The sequence below is a fragment of the Dendropsophus ebraccatus genome, chromosome 2, assembly GCF_027789765.1.
Source record: "Dendropsophus ebraccatus isolate aDenEbr1 chromosome 2, aDenEbr1.pat, whole genome shotgun sequence".
Classification (NCBI taxonomy): Eukaryota; Metazoa; Chordata; class Amphibia; order Anura; family Hylidae; genus Dendropsophus; species Dendropsophus ebraccatus.
This window is the reverse complement of record NC_091455.1, coordinates 151749904-151772394: the sequence shown is the minus strand read 5'-3', so window position 1 is coordinate 151772394 and position 22491 is coordinate 151749904. Positions and strand designations below refer to the sequence as shown.

Here is a 22491-nt window from a genome sequence, read left to right as displayed (position 1 = left end):
AGTGAATCTGTATTGGCATGTAGCCAGTGGGGGTTGACCTTTCTCCAAAGCTGGTATTTTGGAGAAGTAGATGTTTTATTTCTGTGGCAAGGCGGGGAGTTAATGTGGTGAGGCCTTGAGCATCAGTGCCTGGAGAGGCGCACTGCATGCCAAGAGAACCAATGCTCTAGGCCAGTCATGTGAAACTCTGTCCCGCGGGCCAAATCTAGCCTGTAGTGCCATTATTTTTGGCCCACTGATCTTTTCAATTGCTGTATTAAATCTGGCCCGTCTGACGTTGCAGCAGATTATAATATGGGTGGTCCTGACAGCCGCTCGGACTGGCTACTATATAAGAGACTATGGGGGAGGGCTGGCTACTAAATAAGACACTATTGAGGAGGGCTGGCTACTATATAAGACACTATTGAGGAGGGCTGGCTTCTACATAAGAGACTATTGGGGAGAGATGGCTACTTTCTATGACTATTGGAAAGAGCTGGCTATTATATAAAACTATGGGAGAGGGCTGGCTACTATATAAGAGACTATTTTAGGGACTGGCTTCTATATAAGAGACTATTGGGGAGGGTTGGCTACAATATAAGAGACTATTTTAGGGACTGACTTCTTTATAAGAGACTATTGGGGAGGTCTGGCTACTATATAAGAGACTATTTGGAGGGCTGACTAATATATAAGACACTATTGGAAAGGCTGGCTACTATGTGGGACTCTGTAAGCCTGGCTAGTATGTGGGCCACTATGGGGGGTGGGGGCTACTAAATGGGGCACAATTATGGGATTATCTACTGCTTGAGGGATATAATGGGTAACTACCATGTGGGGACAATAACTTTAGGATAGGCAGTGCCAGAAACGCCACATGAAATCTTCATTAAATATTGGCCTGCGACTTTTTCCAATTTTTTAATTTTGGCCCACTGTGTATTTGAGTTTGACACCCCTGCTCTAGGCCATGTTACATTGACTCTCCACAGAAAAAAATAAAAAATTCTCTAAAGTACTGGCACCAGAAGAAAGGCCCAACCCCCAAACTGGACACAGTATACAAGTTCACTTTAACAATATGTACAGGTGAGCTATGACCATCATATAAAACAACCAAAAGTAGGCAATAAATAAAGAAAGAGCTGTTTTAATTCCATGGACACTATATTATGCCCTTCTTTGGTTGGGACTATATTATTTTTTTTCCATCATTGACAGCCACAGGCCCCACAGCAGCATAATAGCAAACAGATTAGCAAACAGAAGCAGAATAAGCAATGTTAGCAACAGTATGAACTGCATAAATAAATGAAAGAAAGCCATCTTACATAATTCTCATTTTTTTTTCACCTAGCCTTTCCCACCAAAGGAAAAAAAAAACATAAAAGCTATGCTAATTTACTACTAAAGACGATAAAATATTACACAGTAATAATTAATTAGAATATATAGAAACATAGAAGATTGTAGGCAGAAAAAGACCACTGGGTCCATCTAGTCTGCCCTTTTAGTATTTTCCTTATTATCTTAGGATAGATATATGTTTATCCCAGGCAGGTTTAAATTCTGTTAATTTACCAACCACATCTGCTTGGAATTTGTTCCAAGCATCTACTACTCTTTCAGTAAAGTAATATTTTCTCACAAAATGTTTCCTGATTGCTTACTTCCGTTGGTTATCTGTTAGGGTGATTCCTTGTGCAGACACCTTGAAATGCACCACAGTAGAAATAGGAGGGGGGTCTTGAAGCTGAGTTATACTCAGTGCTTTCTGCACAGCTTGATATCCTGTAAGCGACTCCATTTCCACTGAATTCAGATACCAAACATTACAAGCTAAAAGTGAAAAATAACAAAGTATTATTAAATATGTATGTCACACATTCTTAAGTGCTTCATCATTATATAATTATGTATATAACAGTACAGGAGTAAGACTAGGTTCACATTTGTGTTAGACGTTCAGTTACAGCATGCAGTGCAATTTCATCCAGTAAAATGCCAAGAACCATGATTGATCCCATTAAAAATAATGTGGCCTGTCAGGTGCTGTTGGTGTAGAGCATGCAGCAGAACTGACACTGATGCCTTTTGCTGTTCTGCCTCTATGAAATAGCAGCAAAAATGGGAAAAAAAGTTAAAGTAGCCTTAAGAAAACATTTGGCGTTCCCTTAGTCACTGAACAGGCACAGCGCAAGTTTTTTGTAAGCTAAGGCAGGTTTTTGTGAGTAAACCTGAAAGGTTTTCAGTCTCCTCTACGAGTATCCAATATGTTACAGGGCAGCTGTTTAAAGTGTGATGTTGTGGCAGCAGAGTTAATGCAGATTGTAGTCTATTTTAAAATGATGGTTTTCAAGATGCTTTTGAAGGTTTTGTTGGTGGGGGAGAGACAGAAGTGTTAGGGTAGTGAGCTTCAGAGTACGTGGGAAGCACAGGAGAAACCTTAGAGAAAGCTGTGCCAGTAGCGATCAAGGGGAGAGGGAGGGAGGGGAGAGGTAGTGGGTGGCCTTGTAAGTCATTGTTAACAGTTTAAACTAAATTCACTAACCAATAGGTAGCCAGTGAAGGGAGAGGCAGATGTGGAGAGAGGGGAGGGATGGTTTAATGGGGTGGCCGAGTTAAGGATGGATTGGTGGGGAGCAAGGGTGTTAGATTGAAAGCCTGCGAGGAGCATGTTGTAGTAGTCGAAATGGGAGATAAGGAAATGTGTATTATATTGGGCCATTTTATACATTTTATATTAGTTATTATATTAGAGAGTCATCTTTTAGATGCTACTCAGTTGATTGGACATGATTTAGAAAGACACAGTCCAGCCTATATACGGTCGCACAGTTCAGAACGTATATAAACCAACAACTAAGCCATAAGGTGAAAAGAACTGCCTTTGGAGGTACAGGTCAGTAGAAGTTACACTAACAGTTGACAAGAACACAGTGACCTTCATTTATTCATAAAGTGTCATTGTCGTTATAGGTTTTAAAATCTAAATCTGAAAGTGATATAAAGCAAGTTTGCAATTTACTTTCACTATTTATTTATTTTTTTTGTTATCATGGAAAACAGCACTTTCTGTGTTTAGACTCTTTGAAAAACACAGGGAGTCCCGGTCATCTGGACACAGAGAAGGCATCAATCATTTTACTGATGGACACAATGAGCCTTGACACTCTGTACAGGTCAGACTTCATCTTTTTAGTCTCTTTTTTTTCAACAAGCACAAGACTAAAATCTGCCTTCAGGAGACTGGACCTGGATTACTGGGAAGTACAGCTTTGTTTTACAGCATGATAACTAAAAAACAAATAATGAATGTAAATTGAAAACTTGCTTTATTTCAAGAAGACCTATTTGGAGTCTGAAAGGATTTTCTAGTATGGGGAAATTGGCGTCTGTCTCATAAGGTGTTTTGCCTTCCTCAGAACACATGGTAATAGGGTAAACTTGACTGACATTTTTTTAAGTTTTTTTAAGCCGATTAACTATGTAACAAGACTACAACAAAACGTGTGTGTGTATATACAAAATATATATATATATATATATATATATATATATATATATACACACACACACACACACACACACATATATATATACAGGAACAGCTAAAATAAATGATAAAATCTATTTCTACAAAACCTTTCGGCAAAAAAATTTGACACAGGCATGTAGCGTGACACTTAAGCTGAAATCTTCATGATAACTAAATTGTTTAGATAAGAAGAAAGGCATCTGCACATTTTCAGGATGTGAAATGTAAACAATTCTCTACAGAAATCCAGCAATGACTTCAAAATTATTTTATCACAAATGTATTATCGCAAACAGGAAATGACCAGTGGGAAAACGCAAATGTATGTATAAATGCAATGCCTCAATCTTAAAAATGAACCAAATGCCAATGTAAAGTGTGCATACGCCTGTTTAAATAGTGCCATTTGTATAACGACACTATGCTACCAGGACAGGTGTACTTGTAAAGATGGCCATAACCACTAAATAGTTTGGCCAAAATTACTACTAGTTGGAGTTGAGGGTGGGAAAATATGCAGCTGTCAGATACTTATGGCCCTTCTTATGTTTAAAAAAATAATCGCACCAAATAGATAAAAATCACCCAGTCTTATCCATATGCAGTCTCTCCAAGATGCCAGGGAGTTTCTGGCAGCCCTGTGTGACATCAGATTGTTGGCAAATCCTGTCAAATCAGCTGAAGCCAGTCAAAAAATTCAAATGTCCATAGCCAAATGTTGCCCAGTGAGCATTATATAGGCTGATGGAAGATAATGTACACCAAATTCAATGGGATTGCAATGGCTGTACTAAATGTTTTGCCTTTACAAGGAAAAAGGTAGTGATACAAAGCGCCACTTAATGACTTGGATCAAATAGCAATAAATAGTTACATGTAAAGCTATGATTGTTTCGGATCTTGGTGCTTAGCCCCTACAGATCGCTAGAAGAAGCGGGTTATAGTGCACAGTTAAGGACTCCCCTTGCTGCTGCAAGACATGGACTTTATAGACTTCCTATAGAATTTGTCAGAAGTTTTTTGAAGTGACAGTAATGCTCTAAGAGCTTACTTACATTGTTGGTATTACCGTAGAATGCTTTGCAAATCTGCAGCGTATCTTGTGTAAAAGCACCCTAACGGTATGTTGACATGGTGTATTTTCAGGTGTATTCACACTCATGTTAGGATTCAAAGTAACCTGTAATGTTATTCTCCTTAAATTACATTGAATTTGGTTTATTTTACAGGCGAAAAATGAAGACACTAAACACACTTGCAAATACACATATTTCAGGAGCCTTTCTGCCTTGAATTGACACGCTTGGCAGGTATATAGCTACCTCTATTTTACACCATGTGATAAAAAGCCTATCTGAACAAATTCAGGCCTAGATGGGAGTACCTCAGTATTCCAATGACTTACCTGCTCCTTGTTTGAGTAGCTCTGCAGCTGAGTTTGCAGCAGTCTGGGGAGTTGTCTCGGCAATCTCTTCTAAAGGATCTAAAAGCAGATTGTATCATTAAGTCTAAATGGTACTAAGTATAATCACGAGGTGGACCATAAAATTATTGACAAATATTGTTTGCAAACCATTACATACATTCCTAGTGTCAATATAGTTTTATATTCCATTTAGAATGAACACTTTTATACAAATATTTTTTTCACTGCACCTCTGGACTGTTTGTTATACTTTCTGCAGCAACATGAAGATGTTCGTGGTGTTTGTTTCACTCCCCATACACTACTGGGAGTCAAATGAAGGGCTTGAAAGGAATTTTTTTTTACTGGACACAAGAATAATATTTATCACTCATGGCTTTCCTCCTTTTCTTTCAGGAATGTGCTCACTCCCATGTTTTTACTCTAACACCCTTAATAGCACTAGGCAACCACCTGTTGGAAGTGAGTCTATGCCACAGATGACAGTAAAGCTCTGCCACAGCACTGTATTTACAGCTTGCCTGAAAGGTTTCAAAGAGAACTACCCACTCCAAACCCTCCATCTATGAGCTGTTTAGCCCCCTTTCCGCTAGCATTGTTAAAGTAATATAGAAGAAAGCAGTATACTAGTAATATACATACCTTTATCAGGGATAAGTAATTTACATGGCAGTGCCAATGGTGTGATTGAATGCTGATAAACCAAAGCTGTCAAACTCCCTATAGTTAAAAGAAAATACAGGTTAAAGATATGGTGTCAGATAGACACCTAGACAGACATACTAGATAGTGTAAGCCTACTATGAGGTCATTCCTACCACTCACCTTAAAAGTAGAGTAGCCTTAAAGAGAATCTGCAGCAGTGTCAATTAGACGGGCTTAGAGCACTCATGCCCTAGGTCTGCAGGATGCCTAATGGATCTCCCTTTTCGCCCTCCTTGTCTTCAGCAATGTCTCCAAGAGAGATTTATCCTCTGAAGCACTGATGGCTATGGCACATGCACTTCTGAAGAGAAAGACAAGGAGGGTGGAGAGGAAGACCCACGAGGTGTCACAGGCCTAGGGTATGGACGCTTTAGGCCCCACCTCATTAAAACTGATCTTTCAGATTACAAATGTTTTTTTTACCCCAAAGAAGGCACCAAGACCAATTGGAACCCCACAAGGGAAAAGGACTTGAGGTCAGCTAACCAATGGTACCTGTGGTTGAGGGGTTGTAGGTGGGTACAGATGTGCTTTCACTCTTCTGTAATCTGATGTTTTTATCAAGTCATTGGACTAATTGCCATTAAAAATGCATTGTTACCACCTGGAACATCAGCACATGAGCCTCTGGCATCTCCTGGCTCGACCTCGAGACACCCAGAGCTGGCAGCGGTGAGCTCCCTAAAGCCTACAATATAGTTGTGCCTTTGCTTAGCACAACTCGCCCAGGTGAGCATATTGCTGTTCACCACTTGTAGCCTTCACTGACCTGTGCTTGGATACTACACTAGAAAGCACCCCGATCTCTCCTTTTGTTTTGTAGTCTTCATAAATATGCAACTCCTATTCCAACATCAATATTACCACATGACAACTCAAACTTTTTATAATTCAGCATAATTCAGATATTCGTAGTGCACAGATTTACAGATATCTGCCAATCATTCTGCCATGCTTACATTTGTTTGACATCTCAATAAAAAGGTACTGACTTCATATTATATTAAAGAGGTTGTCCAGTGAAACATCTTTATTTTTAATAAAACTAGATGTAATGTAGATAGATTAAAAAATGTCAAAGCCTTATTGCACTTGTAGACTACTCAACTTCTGGTCAGGAAACTGTTACTTCTCTATTCTGTATCAAGATGTCAGAATGTGACACGTGACCAAAGTCAACTGATATTCTTCTGTCCAGTGTTTTAGGTCACACCATCTCCACACTAACCTCATATTGTCTTCTCCCCTAGCGGGGCTGGAGAAGCTACAAAGAGGATGTTATTGAGACAAGAACTAAGCTATCCATAAAGCAGACTGCTGCAAGGTAGGGCAAAAATATTGGATACATGGGGCACAATATGGGATATATAGCGCAGGCACTACAGTGAAGATAGAAGGGATAAGAAATACCACAAAAGGGGGCAAAGCAACATCGTCCAACGTCAAAGATATAAAAAATAAAGGGCAAAAATATAATCTAGTCAGAAAATGGCAGAGAAAATATGAAATCCCTGTTGATAAGAGACTTGTAAACTGTTGCATAACGAAAGGTACAGTAAAGGCACTTACCAAAATACGGCTCATTGGGGCATCCCTTCAAACGGACACCTTTCTGAACGCATTCGATTAAGAAGTGTCGGACAAGTTCATTTGTCATATCTCCACCTATTGAGGGTGAAGGAAGATTTAACTTCATTACTATACTATGTGCGTAGACAGGAAACATATTTTGACTCCTAAAACCCACCAAGTAGTACAGCTATTAAATGGGTCATGCAATTCACTGGCAGTGACTTGTATACAAACCCTAGCTGAGCTCATATTGCCATTAACTTACACATAAGTGCAGTATGGCCCTCCTCTTCTCGATTGTACAAATTGCACTTCCTATTGTGCTATATGACTGGAAAAGGTCACTGCTACAGGAAAGGACCTAATTTTTGAGGTTACTACCATCCATAACTTGGTTATCTCACCAAGAAAACCCCCTGTCCCCTGTTTGGATGAGTTATCTTCTATGTGTTAGTAAGAATGGCTTTATTTGGGCAAACCCAATGCATTAACATATTATACAGATAACAAGGAGATGATGAGATGGCGGCAGCATTACTCAGTGATTTCAGCTGCTTGGGTTAAAAAAGGCTGTGTTCTCTTTTAAAAGCAATCCTTGTCCATATACCAACAAAGTGGAACAAAGTATCCTATTTATTTATAACTGCAGGGGAAGTTAACTCTTGCAAGAAGTGTTATCAAACAATATTCAAAGAAAATCATATTCAGAAAAAGGTTTATTCAGAAGATAGTGCGGTACCTTTCTTGTTAAGCTGTACAACTGATGGAGGTGGTGTAGCAACTTTCATAGCTAGTCCATATGCTCCTCTGAAGGAATGGCTGTCTCTAACAATAAATGAACCAGGTTCCTTGTCCTTAAGAACAGCAATAGCTGCAAGAAAATGGAAAAATAATAGAAGTTACAGTAGCCAACAGCAAAGAAAACTGCAGAGAAGTAGAACATTTATTGCTACAGCCCCATTCTTCCACACAATACATTTTCACATAATGAAATAATATAATTCTATAAGTGACAGTAAGATAATCCTCTAATCCCAAATATTTCTCCTACAATAAAGCAATGGTGGTATAAGAGAAGAAAAGGAAGAGAGAAAAACACCAACTTCTGCACTGAAATATTCCTGGCATTGCAATTCCGTGTAGCTGATCTAACAAGTACAAACATGCTATCATTTCTACAAACAAACTCATTGAAGAGAGAATGGTATGCTCCAAAAATGCTGTGCCAGTATGGACAAGTGTGGCAATGTTTCCATGACCAGCGCAACTCACTTAGCAGCAGACTGCAGTTCTTCTGCTATCTATGTTACTAATCAAACACTATATACACACACACACACACACACACACACACACACACACACACACACACACATATTATAATATATATATATATATATATATATATATATATATATATACACACACACACATATACATATATACACACACATACATGCATACACACACTGTATATATATTTAAAATAACAAATATATATAAGCAAAGAAAACTGATCCAAGGTAAGACCTTTCAGGGCGATTTAAAGGGGTATTCCCCCCCAAAAATTTTTTCAATTAATACGTTGCCCACCCGTAGCTTTCCATCTTTCCAATATAAAGTTATTACGGATTCTGCACAGTTTTGCTGTTATCTAGAAGCACTCACCCCCACCGTTTGCATAGAATCATCAGCTCTCAGTCCACTCTGACACGCTTCCTGCTCCTGGCCCTGACCCTCCGAGACGGCATCACGTGTCCTCCCTCTCTTCAATGGGCTGGCTTCTAACCCTGCCTATTGAAGTGAGGGAGTACACTGACAGATGCTGCTGTCTTCCGACTGCCTCTCCTCAGGTCACCTGTGTGCCCCCTCGCCCCTGAACACACCTGTGCCCCCCCCCCCCCGCAGCTCACCTGTGCCCCCCCCGCCCCCCCTCCGGGACTCACCGGCACCACAACCCCCGTTCTCACCCGCGGCATGACCACCCCCGTTCTCACCCGCAGCACCTCGGCCCAAGACCCCCCCCCCCCCCGTCTCACCCGCGGCACGACCACCCCCGTTCCCACCTGCAGCACCTCGGCCCACAAACTCCCCCCCCCCCCCCCCCGTCTCACCCGTGGCACAGCTCGCAGCGGCGGTACCAACACCCCCGGACCCCACACAGCTCAGTACAGCCCCGGGGGGGTGCTATGGGGCGCTCACTAATCGTCCGACCCCCCCCCCCCTCCTCCTATACCAAGTACATCCCCCCCCTTCCGATACCGAATACATCACCCCCTCATCAGATCTGCAGCACCGGGCCGTCTCAGCTTCCATCACAGCAGCTGCAGCAGCTCACCATGCTTTGTCCCGCACAGAACGCTGTGAGCTCCTGCTGTGATGGAAGCTGAGACGGCCCGGTGCTGCAGATCTGATGAGGGGGTGATGTATTCGGTATCGGAAGGGGGGGGGGATGTACTTGGTATAGGAGGAGGGGGGGGGGATCGGACGATTAGTGAGCGCCCCATAGCACCCCCCGCATCCCGGCAACCAAGCAAAGTAGCCGGCGGCGGGGGGTGCTGTACTTAGCTGTGTGGGGTCTGGGGGTGTCGGTACCGCTGCTGCCAGCTGTGCCACGGGTGAGACGGGGGGGGTGCGAGGTGCTGCGGGTGGGAACGGGGGTGGTGGTGTCTCCCCCCCCAAGCCTTCACCTCCTCTCCCCCCCCCCTTCACCTACCCCCCCTTCACATCTCTCCCCCCCCCTTCACATCTCTCCCCCCCCTCACATCTCTCTCCCCCCCTTCACATCTCTCCCCCCCTTCACCTCCTCTCTCCCCCCCTTCACCTCCTCTCTCCCCCCCTTCACCTCCTCTCTCCCCCCCTTCACCTCCTCTCTCCCTCCCACCTCCATCACCTCCTCTCTCCTCCATCTTCACCTCCTCTCTCCTCCCTCCTCCGTATAGATATATAGGGTAATTGTACTTTGCAACTCAACCCACGGCACCCCCCCCCCCCCCCCACGCACGGCTCACCGGCTGACCTGCGGCCCCCCTCACTCAAATAACACAACTCTGCTATGCAACGCACACAACTCTGCTATGCAACGCACACAACTCTGCTATGCAACGCACACAACTCTGCTATGCAACGCACACAACTCTGCTATGCAACGCACACAACTCTGCTATGCAACGCACACAACTCTGCTATGCAACGCACACAACTCTGCTATGCAACGCACACAACTCTGCTATGCAACGCACACAACTCTGCTATGCAACGCACACAACTCTGCTATGCAACGCACACAACTCTGCTATGCAACGCACACAACTCTGCTATGCAACACACACAACTCTGCTATGCAACGCTCTCAACTCTGCTATGCAACGCTCTCAACTCTGCTATGCAACGCTCTCAACTCTGTTATATCTTGTGGATATCAGCTCTGCTACATCATGGACCAATCAGACGTAAGCATTGCATGATGGGAGATGTAGTTTTCTGGCTGGAGCCATGTTGGATATAGTTCGGCTTTCTAAAAAACTTGTAACTCAGGAACGGAAGCAGCTAGAAAGACGGGAGACGGCTCAAAATTCTCAGGGGGACTTGGTGAGTAAGACCAGCTAGGTTTGGGAGCATTTTTTTTTTTTTTTTTTAGCTCTTGGGGGGAATACCCCTTTAAGCAGAGCCAGGAAAAACAGTATGTTACACTGTCTCATGAAATATCCATTCTGCAGATTCAGCACATCCTGCAGTTTTACTGTGTCAATGTCAGTTTGCTTCTACAAATCTTTACACACTGGCCTTGTTATATTACCTACCAGATCAGTCATCTACTAAGCTTTTATGCAGGGGGTACACTTTGACTTTATGGACTGCTACTGATTGATTTTAATATTGAGCTACAGCTGCAGTCTACAGCAATACAATGAGTTGCTATTTTTTGGACTACAGCAATCAATCAATAGTTAAAAACCACTAGTGTTACAAAAAGTCACAGTGTATGCTGGCCTTAAACTCAGGTTAATAGAATTATGGAATTAGAAAAACAGTTTTTTTTACTTCCCAGAAACACTGCAGTTCAGTACACATACAAGTGATGACAATGTATCTATTATTATTTAAATTTCTGTCTGACACAGATCTTCACCACTTGAAGTGTATCTACCTTTTGCTGTACAAGTTATTATAGTGCTTGAAAAAGCAATATATTGTAATAGGTATTCTTCTTCCAGCTATCCTTCTGCATTTAATACAGCCCGAACCACTTTGCGCACAGAGTCCATTTGAACTGCATTTTGAAGCCCTCGGCGGTGACTGGTGTGCTATTTTTTGTTTTGATTAGATTTGTCATTTTTAAGAAATGGGGCGGTACACAAGCCGCTCTTCAAGGGGCGGTACACAAGCCGCTCTTCAAGGGGGGCGGTACACAATCCGCTCTTCAAGGGGCGGTACACAAGCCGCTCTTCAAGGGGGCGGTACACAAGCCGCTCTTCAAGGGAGGGGGGGGGGGTATACAAGCCACTCTTAAAGGGGGCGGTACACAAGCCGCTCTTCAAGGGGGCGGTATACAAGCCGCTCTTCAAGGGGGGGGGGTATACAAGCCACTCTTAAAGGTGGCGGTACACAAGCCGCTCTTAAAGGGGGCGGTACACAAGCCGCTCATAAAGGGGGCGGTACACAAGCCGCTCTTAAAGGGGGCGGTACACAAGCTTGTACTGTTGATATTTAATGCTTTCAAAAAAATTACCCTGAAATGAAAGTTACGCTTTAAGGGTAGAAAAGATCTGAAATATCAGCAAGCTGCAACATCCTACATCATAGCTCTCCTGACAATGAAATGCAATGCTGTCATCTAGATTTTACAATGCAATACAGCAAATTACATGGCGCATACCAATACAACTGCAAACAATCTAAGGGGCTGCAGCAATGGTAAATAAAGAAATAAATATACCTTGTTCTCTTGAAATATCAGGTTTGTACCAGAACTTGGAAGTGTCCTGCACAAATTTTACAGTCATGTGTTTATCTGTTGAATGTTCTGCAAAACAGAAAGTGAGACATATAATATTGATATATCTAAAATGGATCAAAGGCAGGTAAACACCGAAAAAAGAAAACAATGACTGCATTCACTATAAACCAAATAAACAAGCAAGCAGTATTCAAGGAAAAATTAGGATGTATGATGACAGTTCTGTACAACTTGAATACGTCTTTCCCTCCCATAGGGGTGATGAGCCCATTAGATTAGAAATAGTGAGGGAGACTTTATTACACATGCAGCTGGACAATTCTGGACAATTTGTCCAAATAAAACAACAACAAACAAACATACATTGAGTTGAATGTATTATGTATTATAGATGTCTGACTTTGCTCAATTAAGGGGAGTGATGTTGACAAAATGGGGATGACAAAAAAGATGCCGCTTGACAGGCGTCTTTTAGGACGGCTGTAACTTTCATTCGAAATAACGGTGGTTATTTCATAATGGCAGCCATTATTTGTGCAATCACAGGTATCATTATAAAATAATAATGGCCAAAAAAAGATGGTGTGGACACATAGCTTTAGTCAGTTTTATGTAATTCCCCCCTTAAGAAAGGAAACACCTGTAGTCAAAATTAATGTTCATCCTGGTAGTAACCACCATTAAATTCTTCCTTAAAAAGAACAGGTCAGGCTGTACAAATTCTGCAACCTTTTTTAATCAGAATATGTGCCTCAGTTCACACTGGAGCTTAAAGGGATCTAGTAACAATTAAAACTCCGTCCAAGCCGATTCTAGAAGTCAGGATGCCTAGGCCTGTTTCACAAAAGTCCAAACCCAAGAACCCATGACTACATATAACGTAAACGTCCAAGACAAAGCAGCAACAGAATTGCTTGGGAAAGGCCTTTTTTTGGGACAAATGTTCCTGCTATATTTTTTATAGTGGATGCCCATGCCATATACTTCATTCTATGGTCAGGTGGATTTTGCCATCCGTCCAAAGAATGAACCTGCCCAAAAAGGAATCTGCCCATGCATATATTTTGTGACAATATAGGGATCTGTTGCAATTTGGACAAAGTTTGGTGATAGAGTAGAGGATCACACCAGGTTAGGCACAGAATGCCCAGTAGTGCATTAGACTTCACGACTACAATTTGGGTAAAGGTAGCCACAAAGATCAGGTCTGCATCTGCAGATCACCGTGGCTGATCTTGTTTATTTAAAACCTAAATCATCCACAAACAAATCTAATGTTACACTTCAATTTAGCCATAATGAATGTAGTAAGAGGCTGTGAAATACAGTGCATGGCCACTTTCACAGTTTGATAATATGGGAAATTTTCTGAATTACTAGAAAACAATAGAAAATAAAAAGGATGTTGAGTGGTTATACCACAAATAGCAATGAATAACTCTATTCAACACTGGCCTCATTAATATTATGACTTCATGAGGAGCACTAAGTGAATGAGAACTCTGTACACAAGGGCTTAGTTATGCAATGTACATATCTTTGTAACCCAGACTAAATACTGTATGTCCTACAGATTACAAGAAAAATACGGACACTATTGTACAGGTAATGATATGGTAATATTTTCTAAATATCAAAACAATATACTATATATACTACAAGCATTTTGCATCAAAAGGTGAATATTTTTGCTAAATCTTCCAATTCCACCACAAATGACCAGCTTTTAGTGATCCCTCTCTACTACCATGCTTTTCAGTATTGTGGAACCCCAGAGTAAAATTTCAGTAATGTCTATAACAGGCAACACTTCCACATGACTGTCTTCCGTAAGTCTTCTCTGTGTCTAGCTGCACATTCTATGCTATGGGGTAAACTTCTTTCTTCATCCAAGGTAAGCACTTCCCTAATCTTTTTCCAAGATTTCTTCTACTCCTGCTTATTTTTTTCTCTTAGACATAGCCACATACAAAGGGGTATTTGGTTGTTGCAAACTTTCCAGAATATGCCAAGTGCATTTTACTGAATTTCACTGTCTACGATTAACTGTTGTGTTATGCACAACACAATAAACAAATGAAATAATAACGTCGATAGCCTTGGCATACCTAGTTGCCCAGTCCTTTAAGTGAACCTGTCACCATGAAAATGCTACCTAAGCTATAGGTATTAAGCTATAGAGCTGAAGGAGCAGAGCAGATTGATGTATAGTAGAGATGAGCAAACTTCGAGCATGCTCGAGTCGATCTGAACCCGAACTTTCGGCATTTGCTGAACTTGGATAAAGCCCTGAGGCTATGTGGAAAACATGGATATAGTCATTGGCTATATCCATGTTTTCCTTTAAGCTTTATCCAAGTTCAGCAGCCCCAGCTAATCAAATACCAAACGTTCGGGTTCGGATCGACTCGAACCCGATCCCGGTTCGCTCATCTCTAATGTATAGCTTTATGGGAAAAAACTTGGTTTAACATATAATTAATTAATTAATGTAATTAATTAAAATCTCTATAAGGGGGGGGGGGGGAGAGGGGACCATCTTTAAGGGGGGGAGGGAGAGGGGACCATCTATAAGGGTGGGAGAGGGGACCATCTATAAGGGTGGGAGAGGGGACCATCTATAAGGGGGGGGGAGGGGACTATCTATAGGAGGAGGCCATCTATAAGGGGGGGAAGGAGCCATCTATAGCAGAGGGGGCCATCTATAAGGCGAGGAATGGGCCATCTATAGGAGAGGGGGGCATCTATAGGAGGGTGGGAGGGGGGAGAGGGGGCTATCTATAGGGGGGCAATATATAAGGGGGGGAAGGGGCCATCTATAAGGGGGGGCATCTATATAGGGGGGAAAGGGGCCATCTATAAGGGGGGGAGAGGGGGGCATCTATAAGGGGGGGAGAGGGGGCCATCTATAAGGGGGGCAACATAGGGAAGAGGGGGCCATCTATAAGGGGGAATACACAGAGGGGGCATCTATAAGGAGGCTACATAGTAGGCAGCATATACTATAAGGGGGGATACACAGAGGGGGACCATCTATAAGGAGGCTACATATAGGGCATACACAATAAGGGGGTCACATAGAGTCAGCCTATCCACTAAATGAGGGCATAAAGGGGCCAATACAAATGTGCAGTTTGTAGAGAGATGAGGATGGTGCCAGAATGAGGAGCCTAATATGTCTGTCTGGCAGATTCTGTGGATTCGTGTCTCGGAGAAGTTCTTATGATGGCCCAGGACGGATGGAGAAGATGAAGAAAAGGGGAGAACTCCAATCAGAGAAGACACCCTCTGTGAGTCACCTGATGTAACTGCACTGTGATGTATATGGTGTACAGAACCTGTGTGGAGCTGCGTCCACCTCTATATGACTGGATGCGGTGATACGTGTATAGTGGATGTTATTCAGTAGCAGCGGTGGTTTTACTCAGTATGTGGGGGTATTAGTAGCAGCGGTGGTGTAAGTCAGTATGTGGTGGTATTACTCAGTAGCAGCGGTGGTGTTAGTATGTGGTGGTAATAGTCAGTAGCAGCGGTGGTAGTCAGTATGTGGTGGTATTAGTCAGTAGCAGCGGTGGTGTTAGTCATTAGCAGCGTTGGTGTTAGTCAGTATGTGGTGGTGTTAGTAGCAGCGTTGGTGTTAGTCAGTATGTGGTGGTGTTAGTCAGTATGTGGTGGTGTTATTCAGTATGTGGTGGTGTTATTCAGTAGCAGCGGAGGTGTTAGTCAGTATGTGGTGGTATTAGTCAGTAGCAGTGGTGGTGTTAGTCAGTAGCAGCAATGGTGTTAGTCAGTATGTGGTGGAATTATTTGTTACTTGTTATCTGGTACTTAGTTTTATTGGTCTTAGTATACAGGATTTGGTCAGTAACAGTATGGCGGTAATATGCATGGTGATAATATTTTCTCTTCCTATATGCTGGTGTTATTGGTAATATCTGTCTTGGTGTGTGTGTATGAGTATATATATATATATATATATATATATATATATATATATATGTATACATACACACACACATACACATATATATATATATATACCAATAGCATCACTTGGTCGTGAAAGGAGGGGGGGTAAGTTGACCTCTCGCACCAGGGCCCAGGAGTCATTAGCTACGCCCCTGATTAGGATAGGATGGCTGCTAATGCTATTCTATAAATATTGTTATATGATACCCAAAAAGACATTACCTTGGATAGGAGATTCGCTTAAAACCTTTGAAAAATCAGGAAGCACATTAGGAAACGGAATGCTGACTGTGCTGCCACTGTGCGGACTTGAAAATCCACTGGAAGAAGGAGACACTGAACCAAATGAACGTTCCCCTTCAGAAATCCTCTTTTTCTCAGGAAGAGGTGGTTGTGAATGGAGATTTTTAACTACATGCTGTAAGACTGGACTGCCTTGGTTTTGGGAGTTATTACTGTCCAAGGAAAAAGTGGTTCTTAAGGGTTTTGGAGAACCATTTGCACTTGAGAGAAATGACACCTGCTTCTCATCCAACTGAGGATTATTGCTGGCAATAACATGACTGTCAAAGTTCAAATAGGCCGGGATATTTCTGCTAGCTGGGTGCTCCTGGAGCTCTGTATGTGCAGGATCTGGAGCATTCATCATATGAAAATGATGTGCAGGGGAGGAGTCCTGGGTCAGAACTGATCTCTCTGATGTATGCATGTCACCTATTAGTGACCTATTTCTGTTCTTCAGTGAAGACTGGTAAGAGAGTGTTGCCTTTGGTGTATTTTCCATCCATAGATTTTCAACTTCTGAAATACTACGAAAGAAAAGAAGAAAAAATGAAAACATTTTTACAGTAAAATTCTAAAACAGAAATGATCTTTGCAGATTTTTCAAAAAAAATGTAATAAAAAATTAAGTAGTTTTTTGACTATGGGCTGTATTATATGGCCTGATCAATATAGTAAATGTTTACTGAGCCTATTACACGGCTCTATTATTGTGCATCAAGGGCTGCACGGAGATCATTAGCAATGTTTGTGCAGCCCTTGCGTCCAATGTGTAATAAAAAAGTATATACGCTACCTTTCCACGCTTCCCGGTGACTTCCTGTCTTCTCCATGCTCCCACAGCCTCCAGTTGAACTTCAGAGATGGTCTCTGAAGAGACAGACCACACAGCCAATCACTGGCCGTGGTGATCCCATCTCGGCCAATGATTTGATTGAGACCAATCTGAAGTTGCAACGGCAGCTGCGTGGAGAGGTAATGTATGAAATGTATTTTTTTTTACACTGGAGAAGTTGAGTATTGAGTATCTGAGTATTGTATTGCCCCCCAAAAGTTATACAAATCACCAATATACACTTATTATGGGAAATGCCTATAAAGTGCTTTTTTCCCTGCACTTACTACTGCATCAAGGCAGTAGTAAAAGTGGATAAAATGATGATGTCACGACCCGACTCCTAGAGCTGTGCGGGCTGTGGCTGCTGGAGAGGATGATGGCAGGGGGACACTAAGGGACACTGGGCACTAGAGGGACACTGAGCAGTAGTAAGCATTTCCCGTAATAAGTGTATATTGAGGATTTGTATAACTTTTGTGGAGCAATACAATACTTTAATAAAAATTATCTCGATCCTCTCTATAACTTCTTCGGTGCTAGTTACACTGTCCTTGTTATCTTAGCTTAGAAAATGGCCTGTGACTGGCTTGCCCAGTCACCTATAAGCACTTAGAGATTCCATGTACAATGACTGGAACATTGACAAATAAAGCACTTGTTGCCTCTCGTGTTACTCCCAGTCATCCTAGTCTGTAAGCTCTTGAGAGCAGGTCTCTAATTTGGTATTTTAATTTATTCATTGTATAACTTAATATATAACCTGTAATGTATTTATATATTTAAATAAGCGCTGCGGAATCTGTTGGCGCTATACAAATAAATAAATAAATATTATTATTATTATTATTATTATTATTAGGTTTTACTGTGGAAAAAAAGTGTAGTAAAAAAAAAAGTTTTAAAAGTATAAAAAAAAATAACTTAGATCCCCGCCCCCAATAAAAGTTTAATATACCCCTAGCCAATTATAAAAAAAAAAAACAACAACAAATAAACAAACATATTATATATTGTAGCGTGCGGAATTGTCTGATCTATTAAGATATTACATTATTGTTTCTGCACGGTGAATGGCATAAAACAAAACAAAACAAACAGGATTGCTAACTTTTTAAAGTTATATATCAAGAAAGAAATTCATAAAAAGCAATCAAACTTTTTCTGTTACACTAATATGAAATTAATAAAAACTAGAGATCATGGCGCAAACAATGACTTCCCAGCAAGCCCTGTAGGTGGAAAAATAAAAGCGCTATGACTTTTAGAAGGCGGGGAGGAACATTGCATTAAATTGTCCCGGACTTTTGTGCATTAAAGGGCTCTGTCTTAAAGGGGTTAAAGATGTGATCAGCCGATGATCATTGTTTTCATTACACGGATCGATGATCCGCCAAAACTATCTGATTCAGAAGATTATCGGTCCGTGCAATAAAGTCCTAACATAGCAATATAGATAGGACAAGACTTATTCACAATTATCAGGCTTCTGAAGGCTCCTGGCAGAGATATTATGTGGCAGGCAGGTTAATGCTATTAACACTTTATATGGTGACAAATATAGGTTAATTTTTAATCACATAAACAAGCTGGGATTGATTATATCATGATCTGAACACATTGTAATAATTTATAATTATTTATGTCTTTGTAACTGGACATATTCAATAAAAACAAGTACCTTTCTTCTCTGGTTGCAGGAGATGCAGTTCTTTGCACTGAAGACCTCTGTAATTCAGTCATGAAGAACACGGAGTTTGTTCCAATTGAACTCTCAGAAGGGAGACCTCTTTGCTTAAGCCCTTCGCTGTAATTTGTCATATCTAAAGCAAGCACAAGGTTTGCTGGAATTATTCTGCTGTCCAATATATGCATACTTCAATTTACATAAAATACAGTATACAGTAATTCCACCTTCTAAAATTGCAGTGAACGCTTGTCTTCTGGAAAAGTAGACCACTCCAACAATTGAAAAAAAAACTATTGAAAGAAAAAGTAATTAAAGCGACTCTGTTCCCACAATCTGACCCCCCCCCCCCCCCCCCCAAAAAAAAAAAAAAAAAAAACACTTGTACCTTCGGATAGCTGCTTTTAATCCAAGATCTGTCCTGGAGTTTGCTTGGCAGGTGATGCAGTTACTGTCCTAAAAAACTACTTTTAAACTTGCAGCCCCGTGCCCTACGGACGTGTCCTAGATTGTGTATGCATTAGGCTGACACACTCTCTCTGTCCCTCCTCATCGTTAGGAATGCTCCAGGCAGATTGTCTCCTATTCCCCACCTGTGTCAGCCCGGCACATGAGCTGGATCGTTAAGTGCAATGTTCAGACAGGAGGAAATGTTCAAGTGGCATTCCTAATGATTAAGAGGGTGGGGAGGAGGAAAGGAGCGGTGGTGCAAAGTTAGGGCACAAATATTCTAAGCCACGTCCTTTGGGCATGGGGCTGCAAGTTTAAAAGTTGTTTTGTAGGACAATAACTACATCACCTGCCAAACGGATCCCAGGATCTTGGATTAAAAGCAGCTAACCAAAGGTACAAGTGGTTTGGGGGGGGGGGGGGGGTACAGAGTTGCTTAAAAAGAATTCAATATCAATCATATAAGTATCTGGCTGGTGTATTTAGAGAGGTTTCACTGTACTGTTTATTTTAATAGGTACTCAGGAGACTCAAAGAACAAATGTTTTGCTAATACAGTGCTTTAATATAGTTATAGTACTTTGTAATATAGCTTTATTAAAAAAAAATTATAATTATTTTTTCCCTACAATTCATCTTGTTAGATGGCAGCAGTAAGGCCCCTCTGCTGCCACCAACATGTCTGTAGCGAACTGCAGTACTATGTAAGCTGTGCAGTTCCCAATCCCCTGCTCTGATCAAGCGCTGCTGTATAGTGCTGTACAGAGCAGGGTTCCATTCCTCTTATGTACTGTATCTTCGTATATACAGTATCCGGGGAGAGGGCTGCCCAACATGATCACTGTGTGCAGAAGCCTCTGCACACAGAGTAGTGACTGCCATCACTGCTCACTCTGTTCACAGTTCTAGCTGAGTGAGCAATGATAACAATCCCCTGTCACTGTGTGTGGCAACCTCTTGCCCGGGCATATAAGAAAGGAAAAATAAGACCCCGCTCTGTATAGCTCTGTGCAGCAGCAACTGATCAGAGCAGGGGACCAGGGATTAGACAGCCCTGCAGTTCCTAACATAAACATTGCTTGCAGGAGTGGTAGATAGAAAACTATACATTTATCTTATTCCAAAGTAATATAACTTTATTAAAGTAATGTATTAGTAGGGGAGTCAGAATAACCCTTAAAGGTAAGGCTGGGGTTAAGGAGCTTTCAAGTTTTTATCATTAGGTAAGGTATAGCATTAGAGCAGAAGAGATCAAAATGTTCTGAATGTCCAAAATAGATTTATACAAACCGAATGTGTAACTGAATTTGGGGCCATACACAGACACCCTGCGTTCTGAGCATTGCAAGGTGGTTTTTCATCAAAACGCAATCACACTGGGGAGTCTGAAGATAACTACTGCTATATGATTGCAATGGCAAGTATACAGCCAACAAACACATTCAGCATGCATTTAGCATAATTCACTAGATTTATGGTACACTTGTATTAGTATTCATGCTCACACACACTTTGAGGCCTCTCGAAGCAAGAACACTCAATTAAGCAGTCACATTCCATAGATTCCAGATGCTCTGGTGCTCAGTAACTTAACACTCCTTAACCAGACTTAACTGTTAATGGGATACTATCATAATCTCTACTCATCTGACCATAAAAAAAACTAACTAATCAGGTAACGAGCAAGAAAACAAATTTTAAGAAGCATTCCACATTATTATTTTTTTATTTATCCCCCGGCAGCAGGCTGGCGTATATACTCCCCTTCTCCATGCTGCGCTGCCCTGCTGTGGTGATTCTGTGCATAAGTTGGCTGACATGAAGGAGCATGTGACCATGCCTCACCCCCGTGGACACTGAGGGCCGAGCAAGATCACATAATCGTCCGTTTTGGCTATCTTTTGAACATAATCACCACAGAGCAGGACAGTGCTGTCAGTAAGTATTGAGAGTATACTTATACTGTACACTGAACAATTTTTATGTGTAATTTCAATGAGAGTTTAAGCTTAAGTAGTGACAGGGCATAAGAAATGATGAGAAGCCCAAAGTGAATTTGTCACAAACATTTTTTTTTAGTTTATTTTTTACAGATTAGAGCCATGTTTTACTAAATGTTTTAACAACATTTAATGATATGCTTTACAGCAAGCTACTTGGACATAGACACAATGAACATCTCCAGAACCTATTCTTTGTATAGAGCACTTCGGGAACATATTGGGCAAACATGGCCATCTCATTATATAGACGGTTGGTAATAATGATCATGATCTTTATTAGTGGATGACTTTATAGTGAGACGGTTGTGTTAGTCTGATAGTGGGAACATAGCCAAACTACATAGTGCAAACTACATATTATAATGATTTTATAGTATCCAACTAATCCATTTCTAACTAAAGATTCTCTAATCTATTGTGTTTTATTACTGGTAAATATATACATTATTGTCCTTTTTAAGTCTTCTTGTGTTTTGTATCGTACTGTATTTAGCTACTACAGTGGCAAACAACAATCCCCCCCCCCCCCCCAAAAAAATAAAAATAAAAATACAAGTTATATCACAATAAACATAACCACCCCTCAGGTAATAACATCTTCTCATGTAAGAACAATAAGTTTGGATAATAATGTGGCACGCCTAGTTGTGTCTTTCCTGGTGTTCTATTTAAATCCAACGCTATCAGCCGTACATAAAACAGATATGAAACTTTCCATGTAAGCTCTCACAACTGTGAACTTGGCTAGACACAATGAACACAATGAATTAATAGAACAAAGACAGTAAAATGATTACTAAATCTTTTATTTTAAAATAACGTAAGGATTTAATTTTAACCACATATGGTTTCCTTCTCGCCTTTTAAAAGTCATACGTTTTAATTTTGTATTTACAGAGCCATTTACAGATCATTTCTGCAAGAACAGATGCACTATATGATTCCATTCATTTTACCATAAAATATGCTGCAAAACTTGAAAAAAAACAAAAAACTGTTGAAATCTAAAATATAGTAATTATGAGCTTGCGTATACTGCGCAGTGAACACACCCGCACACGGCAAGTTAAAGCCTT

The 22491-nt window shown here is 41.1% G+C and overlaps 1 protein-coding gene across 3 annotated transcripts in view; it reads right to left on the bottom strand.

The window, feature by feature from the left end:
• TNS3 (tensin 3) overlaps nucleotides 1–22491 on the bottom strand; it is a 190756-nt gene that overhangs the window by 4319 nt on the left and 163946 nt on the right. For all 3 annotated transcript variants that reach the window (XM_069958542.1, XM_069958543.1, XM_069958545.1), the window contains exons 22-29: nucleotides 18957–19098; nucleotides 16381–16967; nucleotides 12169–12255; nucleotides 7969–8100; nucleotides 7227–7322; nucleotides 5595–5672; nucleotides 4932–5009; nucleotides 1659–1827 (exon numbers count right to left, since the gene is read on the bottom strand). In XM_069958542.1, the coding sequence (XP_069814643.1) occupies nucleotides 1659–1827; nucleotides 4932–5009; nucleotides 5595–5672; nucleotides 7227–7322; nucleotides 7969–8100; nucleotides 12169–12255; nucleotides 16381–16967; nucleotides 18957–19098 (1369 nt within the window). The remainder of the gene's footprint in view (nucleotides 1–1658; nucleotides 1828–4931; nucleotides 5010–5594; nucleotides 5673–7226; nucleotides 7323–7968; nucleotides 8101–12168; nucleotides 12256–16380; nucleotides 16968–18956; nucleotides 19099–22491) is intronic.